Here is a 20,571-nt window from a genome sequence, read left to right on the forward strand (position 1 = left end):
ACGTCAATTTTTGTCGGGTTTTTTGCTTCTAATAAGTCGGGATGACCCTGAGGACAACGACAATGGGGTCAAAAATTACCGGATTTCTCCTTTAAGGAAGTGGTGAGGTCAGGGCGAGGGGGGCTGTAAATCCTACACTCGGATCAGCGAGCCACCTTCAGCTTGGGCCTTTCCAAGACCACCTAATGTAACCAGTCATGGTGCACCACTACAGGGAAATAGTACAAATGTATATATTTATATAGTTCATCATGAAATCGAGGCGGGTCGATGTCATAAAGGAGAGCAGGTCAATAATCAGCTTAGACCGTGACTTTAGTTTCAGCGTTGTATATACACTCAACAAAAATATAAACGCAACACTTTTGTTTTTGCTCCCATTTTTCATGAGATGGACTTAAAGATCTAAAATTCATTCCAGATACACAATATTACCATTTCTCTCAAACATTGTTCACAAATCAGTCTAAATGTGTGATAGTGAACACTTCTGCTTTGCTGAGATAATCCATCCCACCTCACAGGTGTGCCACATCAAGATGCTGATCTGACATCATGATTAGTGCACAGGTGTGCCTTAGACTGTCCACAATAAAAGGCCACCCTGAAATGTGCATTTTTTTTGCTTTATTGGGGGCCTCAGGATCTCATCACGGTATCTCTGTGCATTCAAAATGCCATCAATAAAATGCACCTGTGTTCTTCGTCCATAACAGATGCCTGCCCATACCATAACCCCACCACCAGCATGGGCCACTCGATCCACAACATTAACATCAGCAAAGCGCTCACCCACACGACGCCACACACGCTGTCTGCCATCTGCCCTGAACAATGTAAACCGAGATTCATCCGTGAAGAGAACACCTCTCCAACGTGCCAGACGCCATCGAATGTGAGCATTTGCCCACTCAAGTCTGTTACGGCGACGAGCTGGAGTCAGGTCAAGACCCCGATGAGGACGACGAGCATGCAGTTGAGCTTCCCTGAGACGGTTTCTGACAGTTTGTGCAGAAATTGTTTGGTTATGCAAACCAATTGTTTCAGCAGCTGTCTGAGTGGCTGGTCTCAGACGATCTTGGAGGTGAACCTGCTGGATGTGGAGGTCCTGGGCTGGTGTGGTTACACGTGGTCTGCGGTTGTGAGGCCGGTTGGATGTACTGCCATATTCTCTCAAACGCCTTTGGAGACGGCTTATGGTGGAGAAATGAACATTCAATGCACGAGCAACAGATCTGGTTGACATTCCTGCTGTCAGCATGCCAATTGCACGCTCCCTCAATGCTTGTGGCATCTGTGGCATTTTGCTGTGAGACAAAGCTGCACATTTCAGAGTGGCCTTTTATTGTGGGCAGTATAAGGTACACCTGTGCACTAATCATGATGTCAGATCAGCATCTTGATGTGGCACACCTGTGAGGTGGGATGGATTATCTCAGCAAAGCAGAAGTGCTCACTATCACACATTTAGACAGATTTGTGAACAATGTTTGAGAGAAATGGTAATATTGTGTATCTGGAATGAATTTTAGATCTTTAAGTCCATCTCATGAAAAATGGGAGCAAAAACAAAAGTGTTGCGTTTATATTTTTGTTGAGTGTACTTCGGAAACTGGGCTAGTAATCCGAATAAACACGACATATATATGCGTGTGTGTGTATATATATATAATATTTATATGTGATGGTTAAATACTATGAGATCAAGATCCAAGATCTCCACCATGACACAGCACAATGTCCTTTATGGTAGGGCTGATCCACATGTAAAGGAATTAGTGAAAACAGGGTTATAGAGCTTCCTCTCCTGGTACTGCATTAGCTCACTGAGTCACTGTTTCCCCCACACAAGCTAATGTTACCTCGGTCGATGGTCGTGAGCACGATGCACTCTCCTAATGCACAGGAGAGTAAAGGGAACCATTACTGGACGGAGAGAGAGAGAGAGAGAGAGAGAGATGAGGGGATGGTCAATAGGAAGAGGGAGGGACGAACATCAGTAATAGAAAGCAAGGATCTCCCCGAGTGATTTATATGTTTTCTTAAATCCATACATTCAGAAGACTCATTACAGATTTAATATGAATGTTTTCCCCCCTCAGGATAATTTCAAATCAATAGTAATTGTTTTACACGATCACATCGGCAGAGGTGAGAGAAAACTTTTACCGAAAACACAAATCTGTCATCATTTCATATAGAACATAGATCATGTCTCCAGGGACATTTTCATCATATCCGATTGTGTTTTCAGGTTACTTGTGTGAATGTATGTGGAGGTGAATCACTGTTCAGTCCAGTCACACAGCACCACTACGGTGTCATCATTAGACAGGCGGAGCCCTCCTGAAGGATGTGTGTTGCCAGTGATGTGATGAGGCAGCAACTGGTACTCGCTTCCTGCCATTAACATCCAAACTGCCTCAACTGTTGCAACAGATCCGGTGTCGAGGCTTCGAGGCAGCAGCTCAGTGGTCTTGTGGTTCAGGAGGATAGAACCACCCCCCGCTATGGCATGCTTAAAGGAGTTAAAGGAGTCATATTATACTCCTCTCAACAAGTACTGATGTATTCAAGCCGGGTCTATGAATTACTCATCAGACATAAACAATTTCAGTTTCACACCGCCTCCAAACGTTCTGATACCAGACTCCCACCCAGAACTTGTTTCGAATGCAGCGGGACGTTAACGGTTAGTTAACATGTTTGTGTTCAGACTGCCACCCGACTGAACCGTGACACAACTGTCGATGACTCAGACTGCACTGAGGTCCTCTGGGATGGGGATCTTCAACATGTCATCCGTGTTTGGTTCCGGTCCAGAACCACCTTATCAAAGATGAGGTCCATGAACTCATCAACATAACCTTTGCAATAGCATAAAAGGTTATTTTTATGAAAGTCATTTTACCATTTATTTTATTTATTATGTTCAATGTTCTAAAATATAAATGTACGGAAGAGGATTAGGGCCACATGTGAATTTTGTTTTTGAGTTCTGACTTTAAAGTCATAATTCTGAGTTTAAAGTCATAATTCTGAGAATAAAGTCATAATTCTGAGATTAAAGTCAGAATTCTGAGAATAGAGTCAGAATTCTGAGAAAAAAGTCAGAATTCTGAGAATAAAGTCAGAATTCTGACTTTAATCTCAAAATTCTGAGATTCTGACTTTATTCTCAGAATTCTGACTTTAATCTCAGAATTCTGATTTTAAAGTCAGAACTAAAAAAAAATTCACATGTGGCCCTAATCCTCTTCCTTATAAATACAGAATGATGGCCTTTTTTGATACTGTGGGGGTCTATTGACACCCCAGGGACCCAATTTAGGTTTGATAACCATGAAAAAATTGATTTTGCATAATATGTCCCATTTAAACCTGAGTCATGTGTAGTTATGACAGACTAGGCATGGGACAATACAAAAATCTCACGTTAAGCTCATGCTGCCAAAATAATTGCCATTTATGATATTATCCCGATAATCATCAAAATATGCTTGAATCTTAAAATGGCAGTTAAACATACTGATCACTTTTTTGTCAAGAAACAAATATTTGTATTGCATCACAGATATAACACAAACGTTTTTTTCATGAACGTCCTTTTAATGAAAAACAACCAAATAATCTTCAATAAAATGAGGATGAATCATAACCTCTCCCTGCATATATAAAGGATTACGGTAATCTATTTTTTTATGTATTTTTGTGCCCTGGATTTTTTGGCTGGACCGTATTATGTGTGGTGTTTAACAAAATAATTGTTGAAGTTGAGAAGTTCAGCTTATCTGTAATTAAGCATATTGACCAGCAGGGTCCAGCCAGGTACGAGGTTTCACCTGGTCTTGTTAAATCAGGCTTTATTTCTCACTTTTCTACCATGACAGCGTTTCCAAGTCACTGGTGATGATTATCCCAATAATGGAAATTCACCACGATCAAATGATTCTTGGTTTTCATCACGCTCCATGATAGTGTCATTTCAAACCATCGGCGGAGCTTGATATGTGTCATCTTTGTCATAGAGCCCTTTGCTAGTATGAATGTATACTGCTTTGTAAGGCAGCTGCAGTATGGGGGCTACCTGCTGATTGACAGGTCTCTACCATGCTATATGCAGTTAGCTACTAAGATACTTTAACACTTAGCTGTAAAGTTGACCTTGAATTATGAAACTAACTTTGTGAGCAGCTTCACACCAGAATCCACATGGATCCAGATCCAGTAAGGGTGCTGCTCTGCTGCTTGTGTTCATCAGATCCACCCGTCGCTCCTCCACAGTCCAAATATGGTCACTTGCAAAAAATCCAAGATGGCAATGGCTAAAATGATAACCTCGAAGCTTCGAAGCCGTCCACTAACCAACGGATGACATCACCATGACTACATTCACTAATTATAAACAGTCTATGGGAAACACAGCTGAGGTCTCATGTGGCATGTTTCATCACAAAGGCCACATTGAACGTGGAACGCCTTAGTTTCAGAGTTCCTTTTATGAATTCTTTGATGCCAGAGCAGAAAGCAGACACACCGAGAGAACGGAGAAGCAACTTTATGGAGAGATTGTGTTGGGACGGATGAATGGTAACATTTGGCGGGCTGTTAATCTTGCATACAGTAAACACACACTTAATGAACTCAGCACTATTGTGAAGGAAAGACATCTGCGGGAGGATTTGGCCGTGTAGAGTCAGATTAGCCTGCTGGAGAGACAGACAGCGTCACATCAGCTCAGCAACAGTCTGTCTCTCTGAACGCATGTCGGGGTTAACTGCTCCCACTGCTCCTCGGTCACGACTGGGGAAACCAGTATGTTACACATGCAGGGTGGACTGTCTGGAAGGCTTCCAGCTGCTGGGAGAAGCATATATTTCTCTCTCTCTCACACACACACACACACACACACACACACATGGTCTAATTACAAGCGTTTCCGACATCATTCCTCACCCATCATACCATCCATCCCTTCCCTATCTCATCTGGTCCTTTCTCATTCTTCCTCCTACTCTCTCTCTCTCTCTGTAATTTATACTCTCATCCCCTCTTTTCTCAACACCAACTTCCATATTTCTCTCTCTCTCACACACTTACTCTCCTCCGTTCTCCATTCCTATTCCCCAGACAGACATTATCGGGAAGAAAGCCGATTGATTTGCATCAACCCGCTTTCATCCATCTCTGTTGTTCTCTCAAGGATCTTTCTCTTATCTCTGCATTACAATTCCCATGAAGGCAAGAGAACATCCCTTCTTCTTCCCCTCTTTTCACTCTGTCCTTGTAAGGTCCCTTACCTCCTTTTATGTCTCACTCTTTCTAACTGTTTACCTTCATGTGTATTGAGCCTGTTTTTTCCTTTACTCTGTTTTCCTCTGCAGTGGTTCAGTCTTCTCTGATATACAGGAGGAAACAGGTCTGATCCCAAGAAAAAGAGTATTCCCACCATCCTTAATCCACATCGCTGGAAGAGCAAGAGCTGCGTTTCAGAAATGAAAGCAAAGTATCTGGACTTTAGCTGCGTTTTGACGTAAAAGGAAAGGAACTTGTAAAGCAGAAGCACAATGCTTAATCTTTCTCTCTTTCCCTTCCTTCATCCTTCTCACCTTCACTGAGCAGGGATCTGACTACCAACGTCCACATTCCTTTCTCCTCACAGGAAGTACTTATATCAGGATGAGGCACTTTTGGAAACTTTGGCCTCAAACCAAAAATAGCTTCCGTGCTGTAGATGACAGATGAAAGAAGCAAAGACATATTTTATTCTAGGACTTTTTCTAAAAGTTCCTGGCAGGGAGAGTTTAAACACTTCTTCATCCATCTTCTGTGCTCTGTCTCCTCCCTCGCTCTACCGTGCCTCCTTATCCTCCACTCTCTCATCCCATTAGTTATCTCCTGATCTGCTTTTAACTATTAAACAGCACATAGAAAGGGAGGCTGTCAGGTTTGTGTCTCGTGTGCAAAAATAAATGGACATTGGGGGGTGATAAAAGAGGAAGAGGAGGAGGGTAGGGCTCGTCCATACGGTGTCTTTTTCCTTCCTGTAAGGCAAAGTGGAAGTGGCCGGGTGGAAAGAGGAGAGTAGTGCAGTTGCTTTCTGTTCTCTGGAATAAGGCGTGCTGTTCCTATATGAGACAGAGATTTATTTTACCATCTTTATAACAGCCAGAAGAGCAACAGATAGAGCGTTATACAGGCTGCTTCCTATCTGCACACACCCAACACAGCTCCACTTCCTCCCCTCAGCAGCAGGACGTTTCCTCCAGTGGAGCCTAACACAGGGTTCGGATGATGAGCCTTCAGAAGACATGAAGTTCAAACAGTCTTCACTGTCCATCCAGTCACAAAGGACTTTGCTTCCACCTAGTGGTCATGAAAGGAAATGGAAAGTCCTTGAGCAATTCATGTCTGTGGAAAACAACATGGCTTTGGCTTTTTGTTACATTTCAAAATAAAAGCACTTTCATCTGTGTGTCCGTCTTCAGACTGTCTGATGTTGGGAACGGAGGTCGACCTGCAGAGGGTGGAAAACAATGTGTTCACCATGGAGACGGTGTTGAAGGCGTGGCTTCAAGATCAGGGAGGGGACAGAGAGCACCTCCACCTCCTGCTGCCCCGCCCCCTGGATAACCCCACCCCAGGTGCACACAGAGATCCCAGACATAACAGCTGACCTGTTGGATGACCTGACGTCCATTCATACCTATCTGTTACCTGTGCAGTGTGTGTGAAGTGTGACATGCAGGAGCGTCTGATAAGCCCCGCCCTCATTCCCCTGAACACCAACCTGGGAGGAAAGGCTGAGACCATCCGGGACTTCCTGCCTGTCACTACTGGGTCCGCCAATCAGAGCCAACCGCCACGGAGACTGAAAGCAATCAAGTAAGAGACAAGTGTCTAGATATGACTGCATTCAGCATCTTTTATTATAATTCACAAAATGTGTAATCAACACAGGTGATGTTGATTTGATGATATTGAGAAAATAAACATTTCCATTGCATAATAATAAAACATTATAGATAATAATGGGCCTGACAGTTCCCATATAGTGTTATTGTTTTTAAAGAAAAAAGAAACAAACTAAATGAAACAAATAAATACATGAAATAATATAGTAAAAATAATATGTGATAATAGTAAAAATAATATGTGATAATAACCGTTACCATGATAGATCATATAGAAAATGGAATAAAGGGAGAGAGGGGAAATAAATGGGTGATATATAATCATTTTTTTAGTTTTTATTTGTTTGTTGTTTTTCTGCACAAATCAACAAAACAGATACAGTGCTCTTAAGTGGCCGTGTAAAGAAATAATAAAACAGCATGTAAAATAGTGCGAATGTAAAGAGAATGTATTAACACACACATACACATATACACTTACATATAGAAAAATAAACAAGCATACATCGAAATGGATAAAACGACAATAACTCCTAAACACAGACAGTACAATCAACAGGCCGGCATGCATGTGTATGATTACGTCATGTCGTCTGTGTCCAATCAAATGAGTGACATTGATTAAAACAAATAGGCGTGTCTGATGCTCCTGTGTGTGTGTGTGTGTGTGTGTGTGTGTGTGTGTGTGTGTCTGTGTGTGTGTGGTGTGTGTGTGTGTGTGTGTGTGTGTGTGTGTGTGTGTGTGTGTGTGTGTGTGTGGTGTGTGTGTGTGTGTGTGTGTGTGTCTGTGTGTGTGTGTGTGTGTGTGTGTGTCTGTGTGTGTGGTGTGTGTGTGTGTGTCTGTGTGTGTGTGTGTGTGTGTGTGCGTGTGTGTGTGTGTGTGTGTGTGTGTGTGTGTGTGTGTGTCTGTGTGTGTGTGTGTGTGTGAGTGCGTGTGTGTGTGTGTGTGTGTGTGTGTGTGTGTGTGTGTGTGTGAGTGCGTGTGTGTGTCTGTGTGTGTGTGTGTGTGTGTGAGTGCGTGTGTGTGTGTGTGTGTGTGTGTGTGCGTGTGTGGTCAGGATTAGAGGTTAAAGATTCAAAATGTGCAGTTTTTTATGAAAGGCGGAGTGGGGGGAACCGTTGGTATCACTCTAAAACAGATACAATACCTGTGTTCACTGTTTGTAATAAGTCACTCAGAGTTTACTCACGTCATGAAACGTATACATATTTGGGTCATAAATTCAATGTGGCAGGTGAGTGGAAAGACCAAGTCGATGAAATTACATCAGAATATTACAGCAGACTTGAGTCTATAAATGTATCCCCACTGCCACTCATCATGAAGCTGGAGGCAGTTAGAGTAATTGCATTGTCCAAGGTACAACATCTTCTTTCTAATGTACATGTTCCACGAAAATCACTATGTGATTTGACGGATAAAACTGTATATTTTGTAAGACAATGGACTGGCCTAAATACACATACAACACGCAATATCATATTTCATAGTAAGAGTGAGGGTGGTCTGGGTGTTCCTAATTTTGAATGGACATATATTGCTACGAGACTTTCCCATCTGTTGAATATGTTGAACAATGATGATAAATATGTCAGAGAGCTTGCCCGAGCTTCTCTGTTCCTGGACCTAAGAAGACGCAAGGTCCCTCTGGCTCGTGGGTCGGAGCCTAACTTCCTGGGATTCAAGAGGAAACCCAGTGGAAAGCTGGACAGCCGCTCTCCTGGCTTCGGTGTGTGGTCAGACTGGCCTGACCTGAACGATCTGTGTTGCTGGGCTGATGTTACCCTGGAGTGGACGGGGTCTGACTCTGAGACCGTGGAGGTCTCAGAGGAGGTTATATCCGACCCCAACATCTCTGTAAAAGCAACTGTGAATGTATGTGGGACAAAACATCTACTCCCACTGAGAAATGCTCGAGGTCACCTCTTGGGGGCGCAACAACGGAGGCAGCGGCAGCAATGGACTGAGCTGAGACTTCAAGGGAAGATTGCATGTCTCCCAGCTGCAGACCACTCTGTCTCACACGCTGTGTTCAGAAATGCTGCCCTGGATGAGAACATTGTTACATTTGCTATAAAAGCGAGACTGCAGGTTTTACCAACTAAACTGAACCTGTCCATCTGGTTTCCAGGAAGTCATGCTCCTTACTGTATACACCATGGCAGTGAACAAATAGCTGAAACCATGTCTCACATCTTAAATGGTTGCCATGTTTACAGAGGGCTCTACATATGTAGGCATGACAGAATTGTAGATTTGATATCAGCAGATATCTCTTCTATCTTCAGGTCTTCCATCATGCTGTATAAACATTCTACTGTGAAGCCGAGTATGTTCAGCCTGTGTAATGATGTCTCAATGTTCTCTCATGTAACAGCTAATACTCCTGATGTTGTTGTTGTTAGTGAAAATCATAGAGAGGTGCTCATTCTGGAGGTCGGCTGTACCTTTGATTACAGCCTAGAGGAGGCCTTTCTGACCAAAGTGCTGAAATATCAGCAGCTGAAGCAGACCATCTCTCAGCTAGGCTACAGGTGTAAACTTCTAGTCTTTATATTTGGTAGTCTGGGGCATGCGCATAAGTTGGTTGTGAGGGGCCTTCAGATGGCCGGCCTCCCTAAAAGAAGAGCTAAACAGTTGGCCAGGTACTGCTCAGTCTCAGTTATTATTGGTAGCCGTTCAATCTGGAGGAGACGTTGTTTTTTGTATCCTTAAATGTCTGTTTTCTATCTGACCTGTAGGTCATTTTGTATGTAACTGCGTTCAGCTGCCCAGGCGTTTTGTGTCTGACCGTCTTCCATTGTCAACTGCACTGGCAGTGTTTATGTCCCTTGTGCAAGAACCCTTGTACTTCTTTATATGTGGGCATAAATAAATATTTAAAATGTGTGTGTGAGTGCGTGTGTGTGTCTGTGTGTGTGTGTGTGTGTGTGAGTGCGTGTGTGTGTGTGTGTGTGTGCGTGTGTGTGTGTGTGTGTGTGTGTGTGTGAGTGCGTGTGTGTGTGTGTGTGTGTGTGTGTCTGTGTGTGTGTGTGTGTGTGTGTGTGCGTGTGTGTGTGTGTGTGTGTGTGTGTGTGTGTGTGTGTGTGTGTGAGTGCGTGTGTGTGTGTGTGTGTGTGTGTGTGTGTGCGTGTGTGTGTGTGTGTGTGTGTGTGTGTGTGTGTGTGTGTGAGTGTGTGTGTGTGTGTGTGTGAGTGTGTGTGTGTGTGTGTGTGTGTGTGTGTGTGTGTGAGTGCGTGTGTGTGTGTGTGTGTGTGTGTGTGTGTGTGTGTGTGTGTCTGTGTGTGTGTGTGTGTGTGTGTGTGAGTGTGTGTGTGTGTGTGTGTGTGTGTGTGTGTGTGTGTGTGTGTGTGTGAGTGCGTGTGTGTGTGTGTGTGTGTGTGTGTGTGTGTGTGTGTGTGTGTGAGTGCGTGTGTGTGTGTGTGTGCTTTACATACTGATGAGTCATGATTCACAGCGGTGGCATGTAATGATGATGTCTTTCTCAGTATCTCTGCTCATGATGCTTTGTTTCTGTATATTATTTGACATAAAGATGCTCTATGTTCTGTGATTGGTGAAGGCTGCTGACCAGGGTTGTGTGTGTGTATGTGTGTGTGTTAGGACTCTGCGTGCAGATGGAGTGTGTGAGAGTGTGTTGTACGGCCTGCCACTGGTGCTCCGCCCCACCTCCTGCTGGCAGCTGGACTGGGATGAAATGGAAAGCAACCACAACCTGTTCCACGCGCTCTGCCACTCTCTCCGAGTGTGTGAATTCATCTTCTGATCAGCTCCTTTTCAATTTAGACATTCTATCAACACCAACCACATTCCTGTTACCTATTAACAAAAGAACTACCAGGATTATTCAGATTTCTTTTTGCGTCCTGAACGTTCCCATTACTCCTTTGTGCAATCAGATTTGTTTTCATGCTCTTTCAGAGTCGTGACTTGTTCCTGCTGCTGCAGGTGGAGCCTGAACAAAGATCTACAGCTGGAGGTTCAGGTCTATGTGTGTTAGAGAGTCATGCTGTGAACCATCAGTGCTTATGAATGCACTCATACGTGTGTACGTGTGTGTACTTGTGTACAACACAGGCATGTCTTCCCACTACGTCCTGCAGCCGTCCCCGTCTCTGTCCCTCCTCCTGAAGCCGGTGGTCTCCAGGGAGTTGCTGCTGCCCTGCTCTCTCCCCGTCTCTACTCAGGAACCTGCACTCCACGCCATGCACACTGTGCAGGTTAGTCAGGTGACCTTCCTTCATTCTAAACACGACAGAAGTAGACAGAGGCATCAGGAGCTCACCAATGTGTTAATCACCGATATATGTCCTAAATATGAAGAACTGCAGTGGGATTTAGACCATCCGTCAATTATTTGTAAGCGCTTATTCAGGGTCGCAGGTCCCAGACTATAACAGGGTTCACACATACAGGGTCCATCCCAGGTCTAGCATCCATGTTGTCTTCACTTAGTCCCTCCCACCGGAGATGCATGGACCCCTACGACCCTCATGCCATCATACCATCAAACATGACCCTCACCCCATCACCTCATCATACCATCAAACATGACCCTCACCCCATCATTTACATTCACATTTACATTCACATTTAGGTCATTTAGCAGACGCTTTGGTCCAAAGCGACCTACAATAAGTACATTTGTCAAAAGAAGGAAACAAAGAAACCACAACATATCATTGCTGATAAAGTAAGAGCTAAAAATAGAAACAAGTGTTAGATCCTCATCTGAGTAAAGTAGTAGCTGTTCAGCAAACATACCTTAAGAGCAACAGTGCTATGATCAAAGTGCTATAGGTAAGGGGGGGTTGTTAGTGGGTCATGCTATGCAGAGTCGAGGTGAAGTCTGAACAGGTGAGTCTTGAGCCTTTTTCGGAAGATGGCAGTGACTCTGCTGTCCTGACATTAGTCGGGAGTTTGTTCCACCACTGAGGACCAGAACAGAGAAGAGTCTGGACTTTGCTGAGCGATATTTGTTTGATTTCAGACCCTCACCCCATCATACCATCAAACATGACCATCACCCCATCAAACATGCCCCTCACCATCATCCTACCGTACTTAACTCATATCCAATCCTTACGACATCCTTCAGTGAATTCGAATAAACGTAAAGTTGTGTTGATGTATTGATGGTTTTCTGTGTGACTGTCTTTCAGGGCTGTCTCACTCAGCTGGAGGAGGAGTGTGTGTTCAACCCTCTGTCTCTGAGCAGCAACCTTTACCAGCACCTCCGGAGCAGAGGCCTGCTCTCACAGCCGCGGTACCCTTACAGGTGGGAGGGGCCATGCTCAATATATACCATCATGTTAGAACAGGTTCGATAGATTCACATGACACTGATGATGGTTCATTCCAGGCTGCAGCAAGCAGTCGCCCACAGGAACCAGTCTCAACCACTAGAGGGCACTAAAACCACAGCCAGCAGGCAGCCACGCCAGGTAAACTCCACTCAGCTTCCTGGCAGTGTAAAGGTCATTTTTATTATCATGAGAGAGGGAGCTGATAACACAAGTCAAGAGCAATTTGATGCAAAGCCAGAAGAATGTTTTTATAAACCTCATGAAGTTGTGTGCTTTACTAATGCAACGTCTCCTCACATCTCACTATATTTATTGAATAGGTGGCAGCATTTAATTCAATACAATTCAGTTTTATTCATAAAGCCCCAAATCATACATTTGTGTGAGAGGGCTTTGAATCTTACAGCATATGACGGCCTCTGTCCCGGGACCCTCCATGTCATAGGTGTACAGGAAACAGTCAATCATTATACAGAAATGATATAATGAGAGCAGTAATAGCACAAATGTATTATTACTCACAGCAACACTGGATATACTGACTTATTATTAATTTAAAATAAAGCAGATATAGTAGTGTAGTAATAAAAATAAGTATACAGACATAAAGCAGCCCCAGAGATACGAGCAGCTAGTTTATCCTGCTTTTAAAGAGGTCAAAGGTTGTTTTGTGTTTCACTACTGATTATAACAATGATCATGGCTATATAGCTATATATGGATGGAACCATGCATATGAAAAATCAAACGTTTGGAAGAGTTTGGTTTCATGTTGCCTCAAAACTTGAATGATAACCATTTTATATCCCAAAAGATTCATCTTTAAGCTTTTAGACCAATTTGCGTTTGTTAAATGGTACATTCCCAGAATGCAATAAGACATGTGTCTTTGGGATCGATTCAACCAGTGGAAAATAACTCTTCACGTCCAGCGTCCCTCTTTGAAAGCATGTTTCCATGGAAGCGGCCCCGTCCACTGAGCAGTGTGACTCATCAGGGTCGATACGGCTGCTGACATGCAAATAGTTCAGCATGGAGGCAACACACACACACACACACACACACACACACACACCGTTTGTTTCTTGTGTTCATGGCTCTCTCTCATATTCTCCACAGAGCAGCTTCACTCTCATCATCATGTTTGTATTCTTTTCTTTATGTTTCACGCCTTGAGAGCTTCCTCCTCTTCCTCTTTTTATCTCACTCTTTCTTTTCTCATCTGTCTTGTTAATCCAACTACTGACAGATCAGACTAGTGTTATTTGATTAAAGATGTTGTTGTCTGAAGTAGCATTGAAAAGGGGCTTTGAAACATGACATATAAAGGCTGTTTGTTGTCTCCCCTCAGCCACAAAGCCACGGCCGCCAACTAGGAATGAACAGCAAGGTCAGGGCCACCGTGGCCCCCCTGCCCTCCTCCTCCAACTCCTCCTCCTTCTTACCGAGACCTCCTCCTGCTAAAGCCTCCCGTCCAGCTCTGACGCTCCTCGGCAGCAGCAGCAGCGGAAGCCGTCATCAGCCTGCTCGCCAGGAGGAAGACGATGACGATGACAAACAGTGAAAACACTGTGCAGGTCTGAGCGGGACGACACAGTGACAGGGAGGTGAGAGAGAGAGAACACACACTTTGAACGGCTCAGCATCCTGAGCTGCCACGCAGCACACACACTTGGCTAATCAGTCCCCGTTGTAAAGTTTGTGGGTAATCAGGCAGCTCATAAAGGCTTTAAAGACTTCGTTAAGGAGGGCAAGACACACACACAACACACACTGTGAACACACCCTGTGAACACACACTACACTCTGTGTGGTTACAGTTTCTTTTAATACTTCAATTCATCTCGATTTCTTCTCACCACACGAACAGTGTTAGCTCCATCTGCATGTAACAAGCCTCGGAGTGTGAGGAAGGAAAGTTTCCATCTTCAGAGTGCTGACGCAGCACAAACATGAACAATGCACAAAGATGAAACGAAGGGAAGCAGCAGCACAATGGAAGTGTGGACGAGGCAAAGCAAATCTAGAAAGCAGCCACAAAACCATGAGTCAGGCGTAATAAAGCAGACATATTACAGATATTACACATGCACCGCTTGAGGCCTCAAGCCAGCTCTGGCTGGGGGCTGAGCGGCAGCGTGAGGGGGTGGAAGGATGGGGACCAGAGAGGACAGAACACTGACGAGGGTCGTTTTCATGCAGCGGGGATTCGTGCTCCACACGTTCACAAAAACATGATAGATTCATGCTCATCTGCACATACTGGTCAGTTCGATTCATCCATCATTATTCATTTATTCCTCGTCAAGGAGCTTTGTGACCCACACACGCACACACACACACACACACACACACACACACACTTAATCAGTCTCCCGCCATTCCACCCCCTTGTTCAACCTTATAGCATTAGTAAGCATCCAGTGGCAAATGACCTCATGACGTTGTGATGTCACAGGACTTCCGCATTCACGGATTTCACCCACAATGATCCTTTTGTTTCTCTAGAGAATTTGACCGGACCTCCAAAAGTGCCCGCTGACATTTTAGCCGCTCTCCCTTCGTGTCTCTGTCCCGGCCCTCCCTCCCTCTCCTGCTCAGTACTTTCTACTCCGTCTTCTCCTGAAGCATCACAAGCTCAGAGAAATGTCCGTCCTGATTAAATGTCACCAGCTTAGTGGGGCGTGAGTTAACAAGTGTCCCTGTTGTGTTCACTAATTCTTTCAGAGTTGAATTGAACTGTTTCTCTCCAGTTTTAACAAGTTACCAATCGTCTGTTCTTTGTTCCTTGTTGTTTTTACGACCACACACACACACACACACACACACACACACACACACACACACACACACACACACACACACACACTCTCTCTCATCTCGCAGTGTTCAGCCCTCATGTTGTGTGTTGTTCATCGTCTGAGCTGCAAAGCAAATGGACATTGTTGTAAATTAATGTTCATTCAGTAAATTCATTTCAGTTGGTGATATTTCAGTTCTCGTCTTTCTGTCGATATGTATTGAACTCAACGTGGTGTTGGATGTGGTGAACGTTATGAGTTGAATAAAGTGTCTTTAAGTCACATGTTGGTGGGAGGATGACTTGAACTTTAACACTGCACAACTTCCACACACAAGAATAGAAACACGTCATATATGAATGAAGGATTGGACTCATCTCGTCATCAAAGTCCAGTTAAAAACACCTCGTAGTGACAGTAGTCTTTGTGCGGCTCGTTAAAGAACCCAACCTGATGTCCACGGTGATGTCAGGACGCTGCACATGTTCTGGTTAGGAACTGAATCATTTGTCCTTCTGAAGATAACTATCTAACCACCTTTAACCTTTGACTACATTGTGTTCCACCCACATCAAACCGTCTATGAAGAGGAACATGAACAGTCTCGTGCCACCAGCCAATAGAAAGGCCACCGGTAACCTTTAAAAAGGGATGTTGAAGAAGCAGGTGGGTGAGAAGTAGAAGTTCAAAACAACAACACAACAACAAGAGGTGGAACATACCACCTGCCCAGGTAAGTACAGGGGGTCCTCAACAGAGCAGGCATCCAAATCACACAGAATAGTTCACACACACTATACAAGACCTTCACGTTACTGCTGACATCTCAATACATCTACGTGCAGCCAACTATACAAAACACACCAAATATTATGTTCTGTCAGTTTGCAGATCTTTGTCTGTATAATGGGACCAACCTGTTAACACGGCTGGAGCAGCTGATCCACCACAACACCCAGGCAGACCCACAACAATACAAATCCCATGAACCCACAGAACCCGAAACCGGCTTGTCTGATCAGCAGTCCAGCAGATCAGGGCCAGCTGTTCACATGTAGTTTCTGGAAGTCGTCTCGTCTAGAACTTATCTTTAAACTCCACAAATAATTGATCTGGAAAGTGTGCTGCAAATTGCATCTCAAGTTGCCTGAAGAAAGAACAAATGTTGAAATGTTGGTAGTGAAGTGCTGCATTAGTGAGCGGTCATGTTGTCTCCACGTGGTCAGCGTGAGCAGCATCTGGTCCGGAGAGCGTTCAGCAGACACTTGCTGCTTCTTCACGTGGGATTCATGGTTTCCTGAAGGTGGAGCGGCGACCTTTTGCTCCCCATTGTGTCTCATTGTGAAGACGAGTGTGTTTGTCTCTCAGCATGGACGGACTCTCCCACTCATCAGCTGTTTGTTCATGGAGTTCACAATATTTTACCATTCCATCAACGTTTTTGTTGCATTATGTTTATTCTGATCCCAATAAATATAATACTAATATTTGTTACTAAAAGTACAAAAAGATTTTTTTAAGCCTCATCAACTTCTTCATCTGAGTCAGGACAATATTCAAGCTGTGACTTCCTGCTTTATTCTCAATGTAGTTTCCGTCTTTGCTGCAATTTGCAGAACAGAAGAAAAGTGTGTCAGACTCTCTGTGTCTCTGTAACACACCGTCTCTTTCCTGTAATTGTCCAACAACGGGACTCCAACACACACAGACCAACAGAGCAGCAGCCACAACGCCGAAGCTGCTTCCAGGCCGAGAAGAATCTCCTGGCTGACGAGCCGAGCCCAGTGAGAACAGAAAGAGGAAGTTCATCTGTGTGAGGAAGTGAAGAGGTGAAGTCAGGACCTGAACCAGAATCCTACTGACAGGCCCAGTCCTCCTACGCAGGCCTCAAGAGGAAAGAAAAGTCCGGAAATCGGATTTGCTGATCAGCAGGAGACAAAATCATGAACATAAATCACCAAATCTGGTCAAGAAATGAAAAAATATGGAAATATTAACTCAGTTGGGTGTAATTAAACGTGACTTTCTTTTTGTGCACATTTTGCTGAGCAGATATTTGTTTAGTAGAGCCACAAGTTCACTGACACATGCTGAAAAACAAGAAAATCACTCTCCAGTTTCACTTCACCTTCATAGAAATCATTATGTTATGTTTTGTTTTGCATAAGCATACCTTTTATCTGAGAGGCAACAGAGCAGCGATCTGAATGAGAAACTGTCACTTCCTCCGACCAGCGCTGAGGACTGGAAAGAATCAATCCTGCCTACGCATCGATACAAATAAAGACTGGTGGTCTGCAGGACCCGGACGGTTTCAGGTGCATTTGAGGGCAAAACCCAGAATCCTTTACAACAAAGATCTCTTCTTTTGATCGTTGGTGTACTTCAGACCAAATGAGGAAATGCAGGGTTTTATATTCATAGTGCAGCTGACAGGTGTGGAAGATAAGAAACAAACAGCATTCATAATAATGACTTTGAGTCAGACTTGAAACTGAAAACATTATGAATTGTTCATATTTTAGCACTTATACATACATATACAGTATATATATATATTAGCCTTCTTTAAATGATTTCATTAACAGACTTTCATAACAACTAGTTACTATTATTATTAAGAAGTTATGAGATCAGTTTGTGAGAAAAGATTTCCAGTTACCCAAAAAATAATAATGTTATGGATACGGCCGTCAGCGTTGATGAAAGTGATGACTTCTGACGAGTTGTTAATATAAACATGAAGCAGGTCTAGAGGCCTGGAGCAGGTCTAAAGGCCTAAAGCAGGTCTAAAGGCCTAAAGCAGGTCTAGAGGCCCAAAGCAGGTCTAAAGGCCTAAAGCAGGTCTAGAGGCCTAAAGCAGGTCTAGAGGCCTGGAGCAGGTCTAGAGGCCTGGAGCAGGTCTAGAGGCCTAAAGCAGGTCTAGAGGCCTGGAGCAGGTCTAGAGGCCTAAAGCAGGTCTAAAGGCCTAAAGCAGGTCCAAAGGCCTAAAGCAGGTCTAGAGGCCCAAAGCAGGTCTAAAGGCCTAAAGCAGGTCTAGAGGCCTAAAGCAGGTCTAGAGGCCTGGAGCAGGTATAGAGGCCTAAAGCAGGTCTAAAGGCCTGGAGCAGGTCTAGAGGCCTAAAGCAGGTCTAAAGGCCTAAAGCAGGTCCAAAGGCCTAAAGCAGGTCTTGAGGCATAAAGCAGGTCCAGAGGCCTAAAGCAGGTCTAAAGGCCTAAAGCAGGTCTAGAGGCCTGGAACAGGTCTAAAAGCCTAAAGCAGGTCTAGAGGCCTAAAGCAGGTCCAAAGGCCTAAAGCAGGTCTTGAGGCATAAAGCAGGTCTAGAGGCCTAAAGCAGGTCTAAAGGCCTAAAGCAGGTCTAGAGGCCTGGAACAGGTCTAAAAGCCTAAAGCAGGTCTAGAGGCCTGGAGCAGGTCTTGAGGCCTAAAGCAGGTCTAGAGGCCTAAAGCAGGTCTAAAGGCCTAAAGCAGGTCTACAGGCATAAAGCAGGTCTAGAGGCCTAAAGCAGGTCTAGAGGCCTGGAGCAGGTCTAGAGACCTAAAGCAGGTCTAGAGGCCTAAAGCAGGTCTAAAGTCCTAAAGCAGGTCTAGAGGCCCAAAGCAGGTCTAAAGGCCTAAAGCAGGTCTAGAGGCCTAAAGCAGGTCTAGAGGCCTGGAGCAGGTCTAGAGGCCTGGAGCAGGTCTAGAGGCCTAAAGCAGGTCTAGAGGCCTGGAGCAGGTCTAGAGGCCTAAAGCAGGTCTAAAGGCCTAAAGCAGGTCCAAAGGCCTAAAGCAGGTCTAGAGGCCCAAAGCAGGTCTAAAGGCCTAAAGCAGGTCTAGAGGCCTAAAGCAGGTCTAGAGGCCTGGAGCAGGTATAGAGGCCTAAAGCAGGTCTAAAGGCCTGGAGCAGGTCTAGAGGCCTAAAGCAGGTCTAAAGGCCTAAAGCAGGTCCAAAGGCCTAAAGCAGGTCTTGAGGCATAAAGCAGGTCCAGAGGCCTAAAGCAGGTCTAAAGGCCTAAAGCAGGTCTAGAGGCCTGGAACAGGTCTAAAAGCCTAAAGCAGGTCTAGAGGCCTAAAGCAGGTCCAAAGGCCTAAAGCAGGTCTTGAGGCATAAAGCAGGTCTAGAGGCCTAAAGCAGGTCTAAAGGCCTAAAGCAGGTCTAGAGGCCTGGAACAGGTCTAAAAGCCTAAAGCAGGTCTAGAGGCCTGGAGCAGGTCTTGAGGCCTAAAGCAGGTCTAGAGGCCTAAAGCAGGTCTAAAGGCCTAAAGCAGGTCTACAGGCATAAAGCAGGTCTAGAGGCCTAAAGCAGGTCTAGAGGCCTGGAGCAGGTCTAGAGACCTAAAGCAGGTCTAGAGGCCTAAAGCAGGTCTAAAGGCCTAAAGCAGGTCTAAAGGCCTAAAGCAGGTATTGAGGCCTAAAGCAGGTCTAGAGGCCTAAAGCAGGTCTACAGGCATAAAGCAGGTCTAGAGGCCTAAAGCAGGTCTAAAGGCCTAAAGTAGGTCTTGAGGCCTAAAGCATCTCGGACTGTCTGGCGGACATCTCTGTCTGGACAACTGCACATCACCTCAAGCTCAACCTGAATAAAACCGAACTCCTCTTCATCCCAGGGAAAGACTGCCCTCGCATGGACCTGTCGGTCACTGTCGAGGGCATCACATTATTACCTTCCTCAACTGCAAGGAACCTGGGTGTAATCCTCGATGACCAACTATCCTGCACCCCCAACATCACTGCTGTGGCACGATCCTGCAGATTTGCCCTCTACAATATACGCAGGATTCGGACCTTCCTCACAAAGGATGCAACGCAACTCCTGGTCCAAGCACTGGTCATCTCCCGCCTTGACTACTGCAACTCTCTCCTGGCTGGACTCCCGGCCTCGGCGATTAAACCATTGCAGCGTATCCAGAATGCTGCAGCACGCCTTATCTTCAATCTACCCAAATTCTCCCATGTGACCCCCCTCCTCCGTGACCTCCACTGGCTCCCTGTTGCAGCACGCATCCAATTCAAGACGATGACACTGGCCTTCAGGGCCATCAATGGAACGGCACCCATCTACCTTCAAACACTGGTCAAACCTCATGCCCCGAAGCGAGCACTTGGCTCCTCTACTTCAGCTGGCCAGCTGGTACCACCATCGCTGAAATCAAACAAATGTCGCTCAGCAAAGTCCAGACTCTTCTCTGTTCTGGCGCCTCAGTGGTGGAACGAACTCCCGACTAATGTCAGGACAGCAGAGTCATTTGCCATCTTCCGAAAAAGGCTCAAGACTCACCTGTTCAGACTTCACCTCGACTCTACATAGCATGACCCACTAACAACCCCCCCTCCCCCCCAAAAAAAAGAACCCTTACCTATAGCACTCTGATCATAGCACTGTTGCTCTTGAAGTACTACTTTACTCAGATGAGGATCTAACACTTGTTCTATTTTTAGCTCTTACTTTATCAGCAATGATACGTTGTGGTTTCTTCGTTTCCTTCTTTTGACAAATGTACTTATTGTAGGTCGATTTGGACAAAAGCGTCTGCTAAATGACCTAAATGTAAATGTAAATGTAAAGCAGG

The 20,571-nt window shown here is 44.9% G+C and overlaps 1 protein-coding gene across 1 annotated transcript in view; it reads left to right on the plus strand.

Moving 5' to 3' along the window:
* The window catches only part of m1ap (meiosis 1 associated protein), a gene marked incomplete at both ends in the record, with an annotated part of 51,683 nt that extends 37,898 nt beyond the window's left edge, over window positions 1-13,785 (plus strand). Inside the window, 8 exons of the mRNA XM_084003676.1 lie at window positions 6,489-6,644; window positions 6,726-6,885; window positions 10,519-10,660; window positions 10,837-10,900; window positions 10,993-11,135; window positions 12,078-12,193; window positions 12,278-12,359; window positions 13,573-13,785. Coding sequence (XP_083859802.1) covers window positions 6,489-6,644; window positions 6,726-6,885; window positions 10,519-10,660; window positions 10,837-10,900; window positions 10,993-11,135; window positions 12,078-12,193; window positions 12,278-12,359; window positions 13,573-13,785 — 1,076 coding nt within the window. The remainder of the gene's footprint in view (window positions 1-6,488; window positions 6,645-6,725; window positions 6,886-10,518; window positions 10,661-10,836; window positions 10,901-10,992; window positions 11,136-12,077; window positions 12,194-12,277; window positions 12,360-13,572) is intronic.
* Between the last annotated feature and the right edge of the window lie 6,786 nt (window positions 13,786-20,571).

Source organism: Eutrigla gurnardus (assembly GCF_963514095.1).
Source record: "Eutrigla gurnardus genome assembly, chromosome: 23".
In the NCBI taxonomy this organism is placed as follows: Eukaryota; Metazoa; Chordata; class Actinopteri; order Perciformes; family Triglidae; genus Eutrigla; species Eutrigla gurnardus.